The sequence below is a fragment of the Dasypus novemcinctus genome, chromosome 2 (genome assembly GCF_030445035.2).
Source record: "Dasypus novemcinctus isolate mDasNov1 chromosome 2, mDasNov1.1.hap2, whole genome shotgun sequence".
Classification (NCBI taxonomy): Eukaryota; Metazoa; Chordata; class Mammalia; order Cingulata; family Dasypodidae; genus Dasypus; species Dasypus novemcinctus.
Window position 1 is genome coordinate 160,957,877 of NC_080674.1, and position 21,088 is coordinate 160,978,964.

A 21,088-nucleotide genomic window follows, 5' to 3' on the forward strand; every position below is an offset into this window, starting at 1 on the left:
AAGGTGTGTGTGGGGAGTGGTGAGGGTGGGAGATTAAGAGGGAAAGGAGACCATGTCTAAGTAGTTTTCAGAGCACTGGTGTATCTTTTATCACTTTTAATCATTCCAGGTGAGGAAATCTAGGCTCAGAGAGGTGTAGGACCTTGACAATTTTGTCCAGCCAGTTAGCAGCAGAGTTCAGCCAGGCCTTAAAAGTTTCCAGTTGGGATTCTTTCTCATTCCCTCCCCTGCCCCTGTACAGAATACAGAGCAGCAGAGGGTGGCCTGGAGAAGGGGCCAAGTTCTTTGGGTCAGTGGTCAAATGCAACTCAACATGCCCTCCGTGGGACCTGAGGCCAGGGTGACTCACCTCTGGCTGAGGTGATGGCTACAGTTCAGTAGGATGACCATGCAGTGCACAGTGAGAATCCCGATGGCCAGCAGGCTGAGGGGGCCCACCTGGAGGAGAGGGAGGGAGGAAGGGAGGGGGACGGTGAGCCACCAACTGACCTTGCCATCCCCCACCCTGGAAGCCTGGGTGCTGGGGACCCTCTCATAATAAAGCTGCCCCTGGGATGTTCAGACCTGAACACTTCTTAGCATCACTGTAAAGTGGTTGTCCAACCTCTGCTAGTATCTTGCAGTGACAGAGAGCTCACTACCCCCAGCAACCTATGCCTTTGCTCTTATGCCACGAGTTCTGCTCATGGTAAGTCTAATTCCTTTTCCACACCCTAGCCCTCACCTCCTTCAAGATACTTGAAGACTTTCCAAGTTCCCCCGGATGACTTGGTACTCCTCCGTAGAATAGGACATCTCAACAGGGCACTGTTAGCATTTTGAGCTGGAAAATCCTTTGCTGTGAGGGGCTGTCCCATGCGGTGTAGTATGCATATGGTGGTTCTTTAAGAATCCACCTGTTCCCCTCCAGGGCCAGTTCATTTTGAGCCATAGGTGTGTTATCTTCTTCCCTCTCCCAGCCAGGGTGTGCCTATCTCAGGCCTTGGAGCTTTTGCTCAATGCATTAACTCCAATAAACACATTTTCTATTACAGAGGGTAGCCCCAAATTGCCCATTGATAAACGGTGCAAAGGCCTTAGGGACCCATCACCCCTGACCCCTCCCCAAGAGCCAGACCTAGTACTTCCAGCCACTCCATCCCTCTTACCAGTAAGCCTGCATTTTTCATGGCCAGAGGAAGCCCCAGGAGCCCTGTGCCAATGTTGCATTTCAGCAAGTGGGTCAAGGTTCGCATCATCCTGGGTGAGGGAGGGAAAGACATACTGTTAGTGGGAAGCAAAGGGTGGCCCGAAGTTCTGCCCCCTTCCAGCATCTCCAGTGCCCCTTGTTGGGAAGAGGAAAGTAACCAGCTGAAATGGATGTGGTGCAACTCTCAGTTTCAGGGATATCTCCTGGAACATCAGATCCAGGGCACATGCTAGTTCTGGTGACTCAACACATATTTATTTAACACACACTGGGCTCTAATGAAGAGTTGATACAAATTGCTACCTGAATTAGCATCCTAGTGCTAAAACAAATAGCACACAATAGATTGGCTTAACAACAGGATTTTATTGGCTCACAATTTCAAAGGCTAGAAGGCTTGTTTCCTCCTTAGGTAGGTATCTTCTGGCTGGCCAGCGATCTTTGGGGTTCTTGGAGTTTTCCACCAATGGTAATGAACATGGCAGTGTCTTCTCCTTTCTCTGCCAGGTTCCATTGACTTCTAGATTCTGGCTGTTCCCTGTGGTTTTTCGTTCTGGGTTCAAGTTCCTTTGCTTATAAAGACTTTAACCATATTGGATTAAGACCCACGCTCATTCACTTTGGGCATACCTTAACTAATAACATCTTCAAAGATCCTCTTTATAAATAGGTTACACCCACAGGACCAGGGGTTCAAACCTGAACATGCATTTTATGGGGGACATGATTCATTCCCCAGCATTCTACCTTCTGGAGTCCCAAAAGGGGTGTTCTTGCCACATGCAAAACACATCCATTCCATCACAGCATTCCAAAGTCTTATGTCATTTTAGAACAATGCTAGGTACAAAGTCTGGTGAAAATGAAATGGTAAATAACTTTACTAACCACCTTGATTTGCTTGAGCCTCCATTTTAATCAGGAAGCTATGAAAAAGAGAAGGAGCCAACTGAACCAAGCTGACATACCAACGATCATTTGCAGTAGCAACAAAGATCTCTGCCCCTGCGAGGAAAGAAAACTATAGCAAAGAAGTCAAGGCTGGTGACAGAGAGCCTGCTGACAGTCACCAGATGTCCTGAATCTTGCAGAAACCTCCTGCTCTTGCAGTTTGCTGATTAATCAACCACTGCCCATGAACACTCTGTTCTGATTAATCTATGCACCCCCTCATGAATAACCATGTAAGCTGCATCTACAGCTTAGCCTTTTGAGCAGAAACCCCTGTTAAGTACATGCTACTTTTGCTCAATAAAACTTCCTTCTTGCTTCACAGAAGTCTCCCAATTATTTTTCTTTCATTGACAATTCTAGCGTCAGAAGCAGGATCCAATTGACATCTCCATCATCTGCCACCTGTTATTGCCTTTTAGATAAGCATGGTACCTGCAGAAACCTATTGAGCTCCTTCTTCTCTGGGACCTTCAGTGTGTTGATGCAGAAGTTCCAGTTCAGATCTTAGAATTCCTTTCTCTTTCAGTTGAGGTTGAAGTCTGTTTTGTTGAACAAGTAGCCTAGTAAGGCCTTTGTGGATTCATTACTGAACCGCCAATCTGGAGATTCATTACTGAGCTGTCAAGTAAGAGCTCTTTGTTCTGTTGGTTCTGTTTTGGTCTATTGCTCATAGGAAAATGGGGAATAAATTGTCAACTGAGGCCCCCTTAGGGGAATCTCCTCTATGAACTGTCACTTATTATATTTATAAGAATTCTGGTGTCAACAGTTGTGACTATATTAGTAAATAGTTTAAGCTAATCCTTAATGAATCTAAATTTGCATGACCAAAATGGAGCTGTTTTGATCTAGGCAATTTAATAGTTAAACAAATTACTTAATGTTGCCGCCTTTCTCCACCCCTCCTCCCCTTTCAGCCCCTGCCGCCCTTCCCGCCAGTCCCGCCCATATTACCAACCCACAATCTGCCCTCTTCCCCAGTAACTGCTTACCTCAGGTCTATCCATCAGCTTCAGCTTGTCCACAGCCGCCCCTTAGCCAACCCTCCCTTCATCATGCCCCTCCCTCTACCCAACCCTATATAGCTAAGTGTACTTCCGTAATAAAGCAGACCTGTTCTTGCGCTCAAGCGGTCTCCGTGGTTTTTCCCCAACCGCGCGTCCCCCATGCCTGGAGAACCGGTGCTCCCTCTTGGGGCACCCCCCGCCGGTGGTTCGGCAGGAGCAAGCCCCCCCGACTCTTGGGCCTGAGCGAGGACGAAACCCTCTCGCTCAGCTACAACTTAAACTCCCATTTTTTTTGGAGGTACTGGGAATTGAACCCAGGACCTCGTACATGGGAAGCAGGTGCTCAACCACTGAGCTACATCTGCTCCCCAATGAGTTGGTATTTTTGTTTGTTGGTTTTGTTTTTAGGGGGTACCAGGGATTGAACCCAGGACCTTGTACATGGGAAGCAGGTGCTCAACCACTTGAGCTACAGCCATTCCCCATAACCCCAAGTTTAAAACTAAGTTTGCGAGGATTTCCAGGAATATGAAGGATTAGAGAAAGGGATCACTTATCTCCAAGAAAAAACAACTAGAGGACAGGTGGAAACTGTCTGGTGTGCTACTCTGGGGCCCAGGACACCAGGGGAATGTTAGATACCACCCAGAAATGAGAGGGACAGAGGAAAGGAATCTCAACTGGACGAAAAATCCTGTGAGTACAGTTGCAAAAGTAACAGCGGGTGCCCATTCCTCCACCTTTAGAGCAAACAGCAGTCTATGGACAGCAATAGCTGTGGACTGCAGTGGTCGTGGACTGAGGAGGATGCAGGCATCTTCTTTCCTGAGAAAAGGGAGAGGAGGGACACAGACCACAGCAAATTCAGATTTTAGATGTTAGCCGCGAACTTAGTCTGTCGCATTGGAGGGGTCACACACTTCCAGGCCAAGTGGGGCTGAGACATTGTTTGCACTGAAAGCCAGCAGAGAGTTAAAGAATTACACTGACTGCATTTTCTCATAGCACCTGGGGTCTGAGCTGAGAGGTCTGCCAAGGAGCACCGTCTGCTAGCAGACTAGAAAAGTACATGAAAAGGGAAAAATAATAATAAATAAATGAAAAAGGGGGAAGCAGTTGTGGCTCAACTGATAGAGCATCCACCTACCATATGAAGGGTCCAGGGTTCGATACCCAGGGCCTCCTGGCCCACGCATAGTGCTGTTGCATGCAAGGAGTGCCATGTCACATAGGGGTTTCCCCTACATAGGGGTGCCCCACGCGCAAGGAGTGCACCCTGCAAGGAGAGCTGTCCCATGCGAAAACAGTGCAACCTGCCCAGGAGTGGCTCTGCATACATGGAGAACTGACACAGCAAGATGACACAACAACAACAACAAAAATTGACACAGTTTCCCAGTGCCACATGACAAGAATGCAAGCAGACATAGAACACACAGCAAATGGACAGAGAGCAGACAACAGGGTGGCGGGGGGAGGAGGGGGAAGGGGAGAGAAATAAGTAAAAATAAATCTTTAAAAAAAAAATGAAAAAGGCAAGACAGTGCCTTTACTACCACCTTCTCCAAGGCCCTTGGAAATTGGCCTACACACCATTACTGGGTCCTTAGCACTGGTTTGAGCAGTTAAACAGGGGCAATCCTAAATATCTAGAACAATTTGAACCAAGAGTCAAAGAACAATGATAGCACAGAGTTACTTAATAGTAAATTAAGTAAATATCTTAGAGAGATAAACTGAACACCAAAGTAAACTCAGCATCAGAATCAGATGCCTAGACATCAGCAAAAAGTTACAATCCACACTAAGTTAAAGGAAGATATCACTGAGGCAAAGAAACAAATCAAATCTTCAGATGAGACACAGAACTTGAAACAGTGACTCAGTGAGGTTCATACAAATTTCCTGAATTAAATCATGGAGTTGAAGGACAACATGGCTAAAGAAATAAAATACATTAAAAGAACATTGAGTGAGCACAAAGAAAAATTGAAATCTGGATAGAAAAATAACAGAGCTTTTAGGAAGAAAAGAATAAGTGAGACTTAAAATACAAAAGACGGAAACAATAGCATAATTGAAATCATGGAAAAAAGAATGAGAATGAGTGAAGTAGAGGAAAGAACAACTGAAATTGAAAAGAGAGTAGAACAGAGAGAGACTGAGAATGGAAAAATTTGAGTGGGAGCTCAGGGAGTCGAATGATAGCATAAAGTATACCAACATACGTGTTATAGGAATTCCATAAGGAAATGGAAAGGGAAAAGAGACACTAAGAATAGTTGAGGAGGGAAACGGACTTTGGCCCAGTGGTTAGGGCATCCGTCTACCATATGGGAGGTCCGCGGTTCAAACCCCGGGCCTCCTTGACCCGTGTGGAGCTGGCCATGCGTAGTGCTGATGCGCGCAAGGAGTGCCGTGCCACGCAAGGGTGTCCCCCGCGTGGGGGAGCCCCACGCGCAAGGAGTGCGCCCGTGAGGAAAGCTGCCCAGCGCGAAAAGAAAGAGCAGCCTGCCGAGGAATGGCGCCGCCCACACTTCCCGTGCCGCTGACGACAACAGAAGCGGACAAAGCAACAAGACGCAGCAAATAGACACCAAGAACAGACAACCAGGGGAGGGGGGGGAATTAAATAAATAAATAAATCTTTAAAAAAAAAAAAAAAAAGAATAGTTGAGGAAATAATGGCTGAAAATTTCCCAACTCTCATGAACAACATGAATATATGTGCCCAGGAAGCACAGTGTATTCCAATTAGAATAAATCCAAATAGACCTACCCCATGACACACAATATCCAGAATGCCAAATGCCAAAGATAAAGAGAAAATTCCGAAAGCAGCAAAGGAAAAGAGAAACATCACATAGAAGGGATGTCCAATAAGACTTAGTGTGGATTTCTCTTCAAAAACCATGGAGGTGAGAAGGCAGTGGTGTGATATAATTAAGGTACTGAAAGAGAAAAACTCCAGCCAATAATTCTTTATCTGGCAAAACTGTCCTCCAAATATGATGGTGAGTTTAAAATAGTCACAGATAAACAGAAATTAAGAAAGAGTGCAAATAAGAATCTAGCTCTGTAGGAAATGCTAAAGGGAGTTCTGCAGCCAGAAAAGAAAAGAGAAGAGAGAGAGGCTTAGAGGAGAGTATAGAAGTGAAGACTATTAGAAAGGGTAACCAAAAGGTAAAAAGGTGGACAAAAATTAGATATGGATATGAAATGCAAAGGATAAAATGGCTGAAGTACGTAATGCTTTTAAAGTAATAACATTGAACATGAATGGATTAAATTTCTCAATCAAAAGACTTAGGGTGACAGCATGGAGCCATCCATATGCTGTCTGTAAGAGACTCACCTTAGACCCAAGGAGGCAAATAGATTGAAAGTGAAAGTTTAGAAAGATATATTTCATGCAAATAGTAACCAAAAGAGAGCAGGGGTAGGTTGGTGTTAGACAAAACAGACTTTAAATGCAAAAACTTGATATGAGATGAAAATGACCATTATATATTAATAAAAGGGAAAATCCACTAGGAACGAGTACCAATCACAAATATCTATGCATCAAATGAGGGTACCCCAAAACACATGAGGCAAACTGGCAAAACTGAAAGGAGAAATAGATGTCTCTACAATAACAGAGACTTCAACAAGCCACTTATCAGTAGATATAACAACTAGATAGAAGATCAGCAAGGAAACAGAGGATTTGAACAATATGATAAAAGAGCTGGAACTGACAGACGTATACAGAACATTGCATCCAAACTTAGCAGGTTTCCATTCTTCCCAAGTGCTCATGGAACTTTCTACAGGATAGACCGCATGCGGGGCCACAACACAGTTCTCAATAAATTAAAGAAGATTGAAATTATACACAGCACCTTCTCTGATCATAATGGAATGAAGCTGGAAATCAATAAAAGTTGGGAAAAGGGAAAATTTGCAAATATATGGAGGCTAAACAATACACTCCTAAACAATCAGTGATTCAAAAAGAAATTACAAGAGAAATTAGTAATGGTATAGAGAAGAACACAACATCAAAACTTATGGTATACAGCAAAGGCAGTGTTGAGAGAGAAATTTATAGCCCCAAATGCCTACATTAAAAAAGAAGAAAAGCTAAAATCAAAGATCTAACTGAACAACTGGAGAAACTAGGAAAAGAAGAGCAAACCAATCCAAAAGCAGAAAGAAATAATGAAATTAGAGCAGAAATAAATGAAAATGAGAAAAAAAATACGGAAAATCAGCAAAATCAAAAGCTGGTTCTTTGAGAAAAAAAAATTGACAAACCGTTAGCAAGGCTAACAAAGAAAAAAAGAGAGAAGACGTAAATAAATAAAATCAGGAATGAAAGGGGGGACTTTAGGACTCACCACACAGAAATAAAAAGTGTCTTAAGAGGACATTATGAGAAACTCTATGCCAACAAATTAGATAATCTGGATCAAATTCCTAGAAATGTACAAACAACCTACATTAACCCTGCAAGAAATAAAGGAACTCAACAAACCAATCACAAGTAAACAGAATGAATCAGTCATCAAAAATCTTCCAATAAAAAATGAGATGAACAAATCCAAATGTATTAAATGCAGATTTGTACTTTGTTAAAAAAAGTAAAACTAAGTTTGATGAATGGAATTAAATGACATATGTACAATCTTTTATGGCTTTATATCAGAATAAGGAATTGCAGAAAGGGGTGCAAAATTATGCTTCAGACTAGTAAGTTTTCTATTTCTGTGCTTCTATGGTTTGTGTCTGTTTTCTGTTAAGCATATTTCCTACCTCTGGATGGCAATACTAAATTGACAACAGAAAATTCTTAAGAGAGCTCTTTTCCAATTGCTTAAAGATAAATAAGTACATGTATATAATACAAAATGTTCATATATATAAAAATTAATATCCTAGCATCCAGAAATTGGGCAGACTGAGCTTCCGGTGCTCTTTAAAATCCTGTCTTCGCCCTCTGTGTTCTAACGTAACCTAACTCTCCTTCTACAAAGATAAGGTTTCAGTGGGTCTTGAAAGAATTCAATCTTATCATTCCAATTTATGAGCCTGGATATTCAGACCTTTGCCAATTAATTTACAGGACTGTTGGTAAAAGTCTCGCAAAAATTTGCAAAAACAAATATTTGGAAAGAAAGCAAAAGTCCTTTTCAATGAACTGCATTCTGAGAATCTTACAATACAAATAGAGTATAATCTAAAATAAATATTTTAAATGCTTATTTCTTATGTCCTCATAAATAAAATAACTCATTTAAGGAAAAACTTCTCTTCAAACTTTATATGAATTAATTTGTGCATATACCTAATTATAAAGGATTTAAGGATTTAATAAAACCTGAATGAATATATAAAGTTCATGGAGAAGGAATTTTTGTGGTCAACGTTGGGTAAGATTTAATGGGTCTATCTCTAAAGTTCTAAAAGACATGGAATGAAAAATTTTATACTGATGCAAAACTAAAATTTAGTTCTCTCTCTGTTAAAGTGACAAGAGTTTCTTAAATCATTGGTCTTTTTTAGGAAAAGGTTATAAAGAGTTTTTCTCCTAAATAATCAGTGTAAAAGGTGAAAAGCCTGTGTTTAATCAAAATAATTTCTCATACTTTATGTTAATATTATTTTTTAAAGAAACACAAGTCTTCTTACTTTTGAAAGAGCATAATACTCAAATCTAATAATTTTTCACATTTTGCTTTCTCAAAGTCAAACCTTAAAGAATATATTTTTATTTCAAACTATTGCAAAAATTTTTTTCTTTTGCCTTGTAAAAAGTGAAGTGCTAAAAAAAATTAAAGTTTATTTCATACAAATTGCACAGGAAATTTTTAGAAAGTGTTATAAAAATTAAAAGGGATTTTATAATATTGTTATTAAATTTGTATAGGTAAAATGTTCATATAAATATTTAAAGATTATATAAAATTCCTAGAGATTTGACAATGTTTTCTGCATAATATTAGACAACAGTATATTGTTGTCAATCAAATGATTTTAGTTATTTTAAATATATTATCTCATAAAAGCAACCAACTTTCCTTCTCAGTTATATTTGAAATGAAAAATTTTGTGTGAAACCAAAAAGGAGGAAAGATTAATTTTGTCCAAGAATTTAAACCTTTTAAACATACTATCTGATTTAACCTGTCTATTCAGTGTATATGAACAGCCTAACTCAGTTTTATTTAATAAAGAACTTAAAACAAGGAATGGAATCTTAGTATTCCGTACAAGTCAATTAATAATACCTTGGTGCATTTCAAAATGTTTTGGGCATAAAATGAAAAAGTATTTGTAAAATGCCTTGAAGGACTGAGGGAAAAAGCATAAACTGCAAACTTCCCCACTGGGGGAATTACTGCCATTCTCTCAGGCAATAGAAGCTCCCAGTTCACTGACACTATTATGAAAAGACTAATCCTGATTATAATTAAAGTCTAAGACTCATCCTCAGAAAAACCTCCTTGTTACTCAATATGGCCCTCTCTAAGCCAAACCCTGCAAAGAAATTTAGGGCCTTACCCTCTACGTGGGTCACAGCTTCCAGGAATAAGCTGTCTTAATGCCAAGGGATTAATACCAAATATTAATCAATAATGCTTCTGGAGAAGAATCCTATCCAGATGGATGGGGAAAATATTAGAATAAAGTATGCTCTGGCTAAGCGAGTTCAAATAGAGTCAGCAGGCCATTCTGAAGACTATTCTTATGCACGTTTCAGCCAAATATCATCAATTACAGTACGCAGAGCCTCAGGGGAAAATGGTAGCTTCCCTCAAGGAAAGGATCTTGGTTCTATTTCTTATTACAAGTAAGTCTAATAATATCATTGTCCATCATTATAAACATACTTTAAATTGGTCTCTGCTTTTCATCTCAGCCTTGCCAAACTAGAGTCGCTGAAAAGGCACTGATAGTCCAGTAGAAACCCAAAATCAAGGAAAATGTGCAGTGGGAATCTAAAAAGTTCCATTCTTCCAACCCCTAAGAATATAAGGCCATCGCCCCTTTTCAGCAGGAAGTAGTTAGAAGGATTGATACCCATAAATCCCTCAGGATTAAGGAATTGGTAAAAGAGTGAGGATTTGTTAACAAAAAAATAACAGATGTGTTTTGACTCACTAAATTATACTTTAAGCAATTGTTAACCTTCTAATACTTTACACTGTGGCCAAAAGAAAATACCAGTAACTGTGGCAGTTTACTTAATTATAGCCTTGGTTCATGTTTGTTTTCTGAAGTAGTATATTAGTCAGCCAAAGGGATGCTGATGCAAAGTACCAGAAATCTGTTGGCTTTTATAAAGGGTATTTATTTGGGGTAGAAGCTTACAGTTACCAGGCCATAAAGTATAAGTTACTTCCCTCACCCAAGTCTGTTTCCATGTGTTGGAGCAAGATGGCTGCTGATGTCTGTGAGGGTTCAGGCTTCCTGGGTTCCTCTCTTCTCCAGGCTCAATTTCTCTCCAGGCTCAGCTGCTCTGCTCTCACCACAAGGTCAGCTGTAAACTACCAGGTAAACAGTTCGTCTCTCTGCCCAGGGCCTCTGCCGTGTCTAATGGAGCTTTCTCTCCTTCCTCATGTATCTACTCCTCTGTGCATTTACTTCCCAGGCTCCAGGATCAAAACTCTCTCCTCCCTTCCCCGTGGTGCAGTTTCTCTGTGAGTCCCCATCCACCAAGGGGACAGGAAATCAATGTCCTACTGATGTGGCCCAATCAAACCTTAGTCATTTTTTAATCAAATAAAAGTAAAACCTGAATCCAATATAATTTAATATGCCCAGAGGAACAAACCAGTTTACAAACATAATCCAATATCTATTTTTGAAATTCATAAACAATATCAAACTGCCACAAGCAGCCATAAGCAGATATCTATAACTGTTGTAAAACCCATAAAAAATATACAGATGTGTTTTGATTCACCGAATTATATTTTAAGCAATTTCTAACCTTCTGGTATTTTGCACCATAGCCAAAAGAAAATACCAATAACTATGGTAGTTTACTTAATTATAGCCTTGATGCATATTAGTCTTCTGAAGTAGCCAGAAGCAGGTATCTGTAACTGTTGTAAATCACTGTACCATAAATGAGAGGCCTTGTTTTTCAATGCTAATGTGATGTTTTAAAATTACATAACCTATCATTCAAAACGTCCTATAAATTGTCAATGTGTAAGCTCCCAAGAAAACCTTACTTGGTCTTTAGGGAGTCAAAAGACTCCCTTGACTAAAAGGAGGGAATGTCAAAATGAAATTGTAAATACCTTTACTAACCACCTTGATTTGCTTGAGCTTCCATTTTATGCAGGAAACTATGAAGTGGAGAGGAGGCCAAGCAAGCTAGACTGACACATCAATGATTCTTTGAGGTAGCAACAAAGACCCCCGCCCCTGTGAAGAAAGTAAACTAGCAAATAAGTCGAGGCTGGTGACAGTCTGCTGACAGTCTCCAGATGTCCTGAATCTTGCAGAAACCTCCTGCTCCTGCAGTTCGCTGATTAACCAACCACTGCCCATGGACACTCTGCTCTGATTAACCCAGGCACCCCCTCACTCAGGCTCAGGGAACAGTCAGTCTCCAAATTCTGAGCCCCGTTTTTCAGTTTTCATAGGTTTATATAGGATTTTATGTGGGATCAGCATAACTTTTGCTCATTGGCTAACGCGTTTCTAGGCAAAATTTTGCAAGTGGGGTTACAGAAGGAGAATGCAGGTGCAAGGCCATGCTTTTGCCGGCTGATTTACAGAAGTGGTGGGTGGGAGTGGTTTGTTAGATTACAGAAGTGGGGGCCAGGACTCCTGTGAAAGCCATGCGCTCACAGGCTGATTTACAGAAGTGGGGGCAGGAGTGGCTCGTTAGATATTTTTGCAAGGTTATGCTTTTTATTTCTCAACACGATCTAGGTCTGAGAGCCATCTGTAGCTTGATTCTTTGTCTTCTGGGCCCAATGGAGCTGCAGCCCCACCCCTTCCAAGGACCTGCAAAGCAGCCATGCTCTTCTTGAACACTGGGGTGTAGGCCCCGCCCTCTCTGAGCACTGAGATGGTGGCAAGGCTCTCTGAACACTGGGACAGGTCCCATCATCTCTGAGCACTGGGATGGTGGCACTCCTCCTGAAAGACAGGGCGCAAGGCCTGCTCCCTCCAAGTGCCATTGTAGATGGACTGCTCCCTCCAAGGGCAGGGGCAGACTTGCCCTTTCTGCACAATCAGGTGGGCTTGCTCTCTTGGTCCCAGGAGATCTCTTCTGTCAAAACCTTGGCTTCCGTGTTTCTACTCTTGAAGCCATTCTTCCTTCAATTTGTCCCTTCTCTGTCCCTTTTGGGAACTGCTTCTGTTCATACAATTTTTGCAAAAATGTTGTTGGCTTTGTGTGTAGTTCCAGGGGGTCCAGACCATCAGACAATAACATTTTCCATAGATCCTTTCTGGTAACTGCGTTTCCACCCTGACTTCCTCTGAAATGGCTGACTGGACCCGTGTCCAGTCAAACCTTCTTTAGCAAAGGGTGTTCAGTTAAACTCTCACATGGAACCTGTTCCCTGGGGAGTTACTTCCTGAAAGCGCAGGGAGATCCTTGATAGAGCCACCTCTGGCCCTAGTCTCGGAGCACGTTATATGGGGAGACTGAGAATTTTCGAAATCAGTTGTTGATTTCTTTGTGCTTAAGAGTTTAATTCTCAGCTTATTCCTTTCCTCTCACATTTTGCTAGAAGTTGCAAGGAGAAGCCAGGCTGCACCTTCCACACTTAGCTTGGAAATCTCAGTTAAATATTCAGGTTCATTTTATAGAAGTTCCACTTTCAATCTGATATCAGAACACAATTTTACTAAGTTCTCTGCCACTTCATAACAAGAATTGCCTTTCTTCCAATTCCCAATAATGCACTCATCATTCCTTCTAAGGCCTCATTAGAAGTTCCTTTAGGGAAGCGGGTTTGGTTCAATGGATAGAGCGTCTGCCTACCACATGAGAGGTTCAGGGTTCAAACCCAGGGCCTCCTGACCCATGTGATGAGCTGGCCCACGTGCAGTGCTGATGCACGCAAGGAGTGCTGTGCCACACAGGGGTGTCCCCTGTGTAGGGTGCACCCTGTAAGGAGAGCTGCCCTGCACAAAAAAAAGTTCAACCTGCCCAGAAGTGGCACCGCACACACGGAGAGCTGATGCAGCAAGATGACGCAACAAAAAAAAGAGACACAGATTCCTGGTGCTGCTGACAAGAATACAAGTGGACACAGAAGAACACATAGAAAATGGGCACAGAGAGCTGACAACCTGGGGGGTGGTGGGAGGAGGATGGTAAAGAAATAAATAAAAATAAACCTTTGGAAAAAAAAATTTTCCTTTAACATCCATATTTCTACCAAGCAGGCAGAGATGCTCCCTCTTCCTGGAACAAAAGGCGACCTTGATGAGGCCATTGGACATAGTGCTGAGGCAGAGACACTGTTTGAAAGCAGCTGGGAGGGCAGAAACGAACTGCCCAAGGGGACATAGCAAGTCTGACAAAAACTGTGCTGACCTGTGAACTCCAGTCTTCAGGGCTCTTTTCCCCACTGATAAGGGAGTTGGGCTAAGGTGCTGTGAGAAGGCTGTGCCTGATGTTTATATCTCAATACAGACCTGGGAGAGTGCTGGGGTCGGGAGGATGGGGTGGGCCATTGGGGACCTCTGTGACATCCTGCCTCTCCATTAGATAAATATATTCACCTAAGGATGGGGTGGTGGCAGTAGAAAATGCCCACTGCCCTTCACTTCTGAGAGATAACTTTTCTTTTTTAATAACTGCAGTTATTTGAAAACATATCAAAGTGAAAACAAAACAAAAAAATCTCCCACACACAAAAAGAACAAACCTCAAAACCTTTCCCCCCCCCCTTTTGTCAATTCCCATTCTCTCTCCCCACTATCTATCCCTTCTCTCTCCTTCACTTCTTTCCAACAACTGCTTGCTGCCCCACTTGGATCAGATCTCTTAGGAAAGGAAAGACAAAGTTTTGGAGAAACAGTTGTGCCCTAACTAACAATGTTATAGTGCAGAACCTTGGAGAGTCAGGCACATAGTACAGCTCCCCAGGGTCTTTGTAAAGAAATTAGCTTTACATTTTTTCCTTGAAAAACAGTGCATTACTGTGATACCAGGAAATGTCAGTACTCAACCAGCTGGCGATAACTCCTTTAACACTAACGTTTTGGGCATCCCAATTTGCTCCTAAATGCATGTAATTTTATACAAAGAGAACCATTATATGTACTGTGCCCTAACCTGATTTTCTGTATGAATAATATGTATGAATAACAATAGTATGAATAACATTTTTCAATGGCTGGAGATTTCCTTTGTCAGTTGTAGTGGGTGTACTGTTTTCCGTTGTATGGTTTTACTATACTTTATTTAACCAGTTTCTTATTGTCTCCAAATTTTCAATATCATAGTCAGGGCTTCAATAAAAATGATGGTGCTTATCTGTGCCGTTATGCCATCAGGAAAAATTTCTGTGAAAGGTATTATTGATCAAAAGATTTATTTATTTATAATTAACCATACTTAAAAAGATAACCCTAGGTAGTGACACTCACAGTACAAAATTCAAAAGGTAAAACAAAAACAACCAAAAACCTTATAAAGTATATATAAATTGCCTACTTCTCTCTCGGCCTTCCAATTTTCCTCCCCAGAGACAGCCACTGTCTCTGTGTGGACTTTCAAAGATAGCACATGCCAAATAAGTGTTTGCATGTTTGATATGATTAATATTTTAGGGTTTGTTGTACTTGCAATATGCCCTCTAGAAAGTCCCTGGTTTAATTCTTCCTAAAAGGACATAAGAGAGGCCATTACCTGTTATCTTATCAACACTGGGTATTGTCATTTATAATCTCATTAATGACTGTGCTGTTATCTAATCTGATTTTCAGGTAATAGTCTGATTGGCAATAAAGTCGGAAGAGAAAAAGCTCCATGTATCTTTGGAGCAGTAAAGTCAGGCACACAGGGCTAGGAGGGACCTTCCTTGTGTTTCCTGGATGCGCTTCTAGAGGAGAGAGAGAGAAAGGTAGTGGCAGTCGTGCAACGAAGGGAAAGTAGCCTGGAGCTGTGGAAGAAAGAAAGAACAGCGAGTGTAGGACAGAAACCAAGAGCTCCTGCGTCCAGCTGGCTACTTTAGGATCTGAGCTTTTTGTACCCAGAGCTGCAGGGATTGACCTTCTCAGTTGCAGAAGGTCTCGTCTTATATCCATGTATCTCCCTTCCTGAGATTTGCCTTCTCTCCAACAGGGACAAGAGTGTTAAGAAGAGGGATGTAGGAGAGCACGGTCCAGAGCTGTATTAAGGACAGTGCAGCCACTTACGATAACTGGTCTGCTTCCCTGGCAGGATGGACACTCTCCGAGGATGACGTAGACCCATTTTCCGAGTTCAGGTCATTGCTGTAGTCCCTTCCAAGCAATGAGGTCTTGAATGAGGCACAGAGGTGGCGACAACTCAGGGCTAAGGTCTGTAGCAGCCTTGAGGAAGTCTCCTGTGGGTTTTTCTCTGGAGAAGCCATGGCTGCAGACCTGAGATGCTGGCTCCTCTTTCCCGAGGGTGCCTGGCGTTAGCTGAAGCCCAAAGTGCGTGAATCAGAGATGCACTGGTGGTGGGAGAAGCTGATGTTGATTGTGCCTCGACTGGCTCTTGGGAATCTTACAAGAGTCTCCTCTCAAGATGATCCTCGGTTTCCCACATGATCTCTCAGCCACACTCCAGGACTCGGCCGGGCTTTCAGCCTCTCCCAGTTGAGCCCTTACTGCGGTAAGGCACAGTGGATGGTGGACCTGGGAGGAAGAAGGCACCATTGGACTGGAGATCCTGGATGTGGGGCCAGGCTCAGTGCTCATCTGCCTCTGGCCAAGTGGGCCCCCGAGCTACCTCACAATGCCCCAGCCAATAAGGTGCTGCAGAATCCAGGACCAAGGTGTGGCCAAAACAGGAACTCCAGTCACCTCCTTCCCTGGCAGGGCAAAGAGTGCCTCTTAAGGCCCAGTTCAAATGCCATCTGCTCAGGATTTCTGTACAGGAGAGGCTCATGGACTGCCACCTATTCGGAAGTCAGTGCAATTAAACTTAAAAAAAAAAAAAAAATAGCTATTTCCAAGCACTTAATATATGGTAGGCACCGTTCTCCATGCTGGGGATACATTGGGATAGGTAGAAAACCTCTTAAAATTCTCTGGTGCTTTCATTGAACTGACAATCTAGTGAGGCTGAGGAAAACAGACAACAAAGAAAACAAGTATGTTAGTTGGTAAAAAGTGCTGTAGAAAAAAAAAATAGTGCAGAAATGGGGAGTGGGGGGTACCAGCTAGGGGGTAGGGCTGCAATTTTAAGTTGGGTGGTCAGAGAGGGCCTCACTGAGAAAGTGACATTTGGGTAAAGAGTTGAATATGAGGGAGACTTCAAGCAGAGGAAACAATAAGTGCAAAGGTCCTGGGGCAGAAGGGTATCTGGGGTACTTTAAGAATGGCAATTAATGAGGTCAGTATGGAGCAAATAAAAGAGATGGAAGGTCAGTAGAGTGGACATATGTCTGGTTTGCCTAGGATTCTCCTGGTTTGTGCCTGTTGTCCTGGAATAATTATTAATCGTGCCCCCCTTCATTATCAAAAGTATCCTAGACGGATGATAAAGCACATGGTCACCCCAGAGAAGGCAAATTAAAGAGGCAATGGGAGAGGGTTGGAATGGAGTGGGCAGGTCTTGTAGGCCATTGTAATGCTTTAGTTTTTATGTGGAGAAAGATGAGAAATCATGGAGGGTGCTGAGTGGAGAAGTGATATGTCATTTTTCCTCCCTTGTACTATTTAAAAAAAAAATAGGTAAAAGTATATCCAAGGGTCATCCAGAGACTTTACAGGTAAAGAGTTTACCTTTTTGTTTAAATTCATTCAAGTGCTCTATAAACTAACATTTCCAGGGCTCGGTTTACAAATTTGTGTATATTAATGATTTTTTCTTGTTATATCAATTACTACTTGGAGCTGATGATCATTTATTGCCTCCTTGAGTGAAGCCAAAATTAATACTATGCAGAGCTCTAAAACATTTTCTGTATGGAGAAAAAAACCAGAGGTGTTATGTGGAAAAATATAAACCTTATTCTAGAATATACTCAGAGCCACAAAACATACCAATTTCAAATACCATCTCACAAATTCAGCAAGATGCATAAAATGCCAAAAGTTCATTTGGTGATGAAGCTCAAAGAGTGTGATATTGAGTCCCATGTGTGGGTGACCATCTATCAAGGTAGAGAAAGTACGGCAAGTTCTGTAGGGTTTACAACGAAGTCAAGAGCAATTTTTATAATAGATTCCCTTTTACTGAATATAATTCAAAAGTTAAATATAAAGTTAATACAAAGCTACTCCACAGTGTAGTCATATATTTTAATATAGAGTAAAGGATAGGACATTTGGAATCCCAGGACTGAAATATGCACAATTGTATGCTCCTAAGAATAATGACTTTTACATAAAGAGGTCCTGTTGAGGAATAAAAACCATAACCTTGCAAAATATCTAACAAGTCACTCCTGCCCCCACTTCTGAGGATCAGCCTGTGAGGGCACAGCCTTGCAGAATATCAAATAACTCCTACCCCTATTTCTGTAAATCAGCCTGTGAAAACATGGCCTAGTAGAAAGATACCAAACAAGTGACTTCACCCCCCGCTTCTGTAAATCAGCCCACAACCTTGCAGCTGCATTCTGCCTCTGTAACCTGCCTGCTTGCAAAATTTCACCTAGCAACACGTTAGCCAATGAACAAAAGTTATGCTGATCCCACCCGAAATCCTATATAAACCTGTGAAAACTGAAAAACGGGGCTCAGAATTTGGAGATCGACTCTCCTCTGGGCCCGCGCATAATAAAACTGTTCATCCACCTTTCTGGAGTGCTGGTTGTGAGTTTCTACGGTTCAGAACTCCTGGCTTTGCTGTAACAGTCCACCACCTTCTTCCCCCTCCCCCATTTAAATCACTTAAGGTAACCACACTCAAGAGTATGTCATCACAACTACCCATGAGTTATGTAAGCAATGTTGAGTGTTTGGGTGTTTTATAAGAAGAAAAACGGTATATTATTAGGTTTTAATAAAACAAAAACCAAGATTTTGGTTCTGGGCTATAATCCCAAATTCACTGAAAAACAACAGTGCCGCTACTGGCATTAGAAAGTGCCAACTGCTTTGAAAACCAACAACTTTGAAAGGAAGCACCTCCAAGGTAGTGACATGATATTTAGCAGGAGTGCTCTAGCCATTTTGTTGGGAACAGACTGAAGGGGGACAAGGGCAAATCAGGGAGATGGATTAGGAGACGATGCAATCATCTAGGTGGCCATTGCATTGACCAGGGGACAGTTGGTGGTTTAGAGCAGGGAGGCAGCAGAAGAGATGGTAAGAAGTGAATTCTGGATTGTGGTAAGTTGGATCATGTACCCCAGAAAAATGTGTTTTTTTTTCTTTTTCTTTTAGTGTGGTACATTCATTGCATTTGTTGAATACATTTTGGAGCACTGCTGCACCGCATGGATTATCGTTTACATTGTAATTTACACTCTCCCCCAGCACATTCAGTGGGTTATGGCAGGATATATAGTAAATCAGACCTTTCTCATTTAAGTTGTGACCCTTTATCCTTTCACTGGACATGTTATGAAGAGAATGCCAGATGGAGGGAAAGAAGCTGAAAGTCAACAGAACCTGAAAGAGAGAGGAGAAGACATTGCCCTGGGATGGAGAACCAAGGAACCCCAAGATTGCCAGCCAGCCGGAGGATACAGACCCCAGTAGGAATCCAGCTTTCTAGCCTCTGAAACCGAGAGCCAATAAATTCCTGTTGTTATGCCAACTCATTGTATGGTATTTGGGATCACAGCCAGGAAGCTAAGATTTGCGTATATTTTTAAGATAAAGCCTAGAGGATGTGCTGATGGACTCGCTGTGGAGTCGAGGGTGACTCTGCTATGTTGCCCCGAGCAACAGGCATCAGCAGTCTGGTCTTGAAGCTGTCTCTGCACAGCGAGCTGAGCCTGCTGCCTGTGTGGGTTTATGTGGGATAGTCTGGATGGGTTGCGTATGAAGACTAAGGGGAGGGGGGTGGCAAAGTGCTCCCCACGTCAACCTTTATCACTGCTACTACATAAATGTTAGTCTGTCCCTTCCTCTGACTATCAAAGGAAACCTCTCCCTCCTCTGATCTCTAAAGATGAAGAGAATTTCCTCTCACCCGTTTCATTCAGTCATTGTTCCAGTCCTTACGCAGTGAGCGGCTGAGTGCCTGCTCCGGGTTAGGCATGCAGACTGAGCAACGTACAGGACGAACCGCTTTCATGGAGTCTACATTTTGAGGAGGCAAACAATAACAAGTAAACAAGCGAATAAACAAGACAGCAATAGATTATAAATGCTATGCTTATTGTCAAATAAAGCGAAACAAAATTCAAAACCACAAAAAGGGATAAAGAAGAAAATGAATCACTGCCATGCAGAGAGAACAGTTTGATATTGCATTGTTCCAAGACACACACACGATCACTTGCACATGTCCCATTTATGCCACCACCAACATAATGTAACACGTGCAGCATTCCCACCTAATATGTCCTGTGCATATTTTCATTTCACTGAACATAAATCAGAATAATTATTTTTAATGGTGTCTTTTTTTTGAAGTACCAGGCCTGGGGATTGAACCTGGGGCCTCATATGCAGGAACCACATCTCCTCCCCTGAATTGGTGTTTTCATTTATTTGTTGTTCGTTTTTAGGAGGCACCGGGGACTGAACCTGGGGCCTCCAAAGTGGGAGACAGGCCCTCAACGGCTTAAGCCACATTTGCTCCCTGGTGTCTTATTTTTAAAGTCAGGTTTATTGACATATAATTTACATGCAGAAAAGCTCACCTTTTGGAAGTATACAGGACCAATGAGACTTGACAAATGCTTTTATATAGTCTTGTAATTAATGCCACAATCTATACAGTGTTTCCATCACACTAAAGAAATCCCCCGTACCCCTTTGGAGTCAATTCTCTTCCACAACACTCAGCCCCTGGCAGCCATTGTTGTATTCTGTCCTCACAGTTTCCTCCTTTCCAGAATATTAGAAGAATGCAACCATACTGCACGTAGATGTTTACGCCTGGCATCTTTCCCTCCGCATAATGCTGTTGAGTGCATCAGTAGTTCATTCCTTTTTGAAGCCGTGTTCAATGTCTGCATTGCTATGGATGAGTCCAAACAATATTCCGTTGTACGGATGTACTGCAATATATTCATTCCTTGACTCGTGATGGACAGTTGGATTATTCGTAGTTTTGGGTGATTAGAAATAAAGCAGCTATATTTAGGGGATTTGAATCTCTGGACTGACAATGTGATAGCCAGATCCTGAGCCTCAACAGACTCCAGCACCTACAATCTGATTTATTGGACTTACCACACTCAGCTAAGATGGAGTTGAAGAAGGACAACCACCACATCATGGAGCCTAGAGTGATTACAACTGAAAATGGGAGGATTGCATCCAGCATCCAGGTGGATTCTGAGCCTCCTCTTGACATAGAGGTGCAATGGACACAACCAATCCAATGTCCACATAGAAGAGGTGGCATTGGATTGGGAAAAGTGGACATAATGGACAAAGGGTATGGGGAAAGGCAGGAAGAGATGAGAGGTGGAGGCGTCTTCGGGACATGGAGCTGCCCTGGATGGTGCTTCAGAGGTAATCACCGGACATTGTAAATCCTCACAGGGCCCACTGGATGGAATGGGGGAGAGTATGGGCTATGATGTGAACCAATGTATATGAGGTGCAGAGGTGCCCAAAGATGTACTTACCAAATCCAATGGATGTGTCATGA

The 21,088-nt window shown here is 42.2% G+C and overlaps 1 protein-coding gene across 2 annotated transcripts in view; it reads right to left on the reverse strand.

Annotated features, from left to right (window-relative positions):
• The window catches only part of LOC101445268 (proton-coupled amino acid transporter 3), a 43,423-nt gene extending 27,411 nt beyond the window's left edge, over positions 1 to 16,012 (reverse strand). For both annotated transcript variants that reach the window (XM_004453465.3, XM_058281060.2), the window contains exons 1-3: positions 15,535 to 16,012; positions 1,149 to 1,239; positions 350 to 438 (exon numbers count right to left, since the gene is read on the reverse strand). In XM_004453465.3, coding sequence (XP_004453522.2) covers positions 350 to 438; positions 1,149 to 1,239; positions 15,535 to 15,731 — 377 coding nt within the window. In that variant the 5' untranslated portion in view covers positions 15,732 to 16,012. The remainder of the gene's footprint in view (positions 1 to 349; positions 439 to 1,148; positions 1,240 to 15,534) is intronic.
• Positions 16,013 to 21,088: the final 5,076 nt, after the last annotated feature.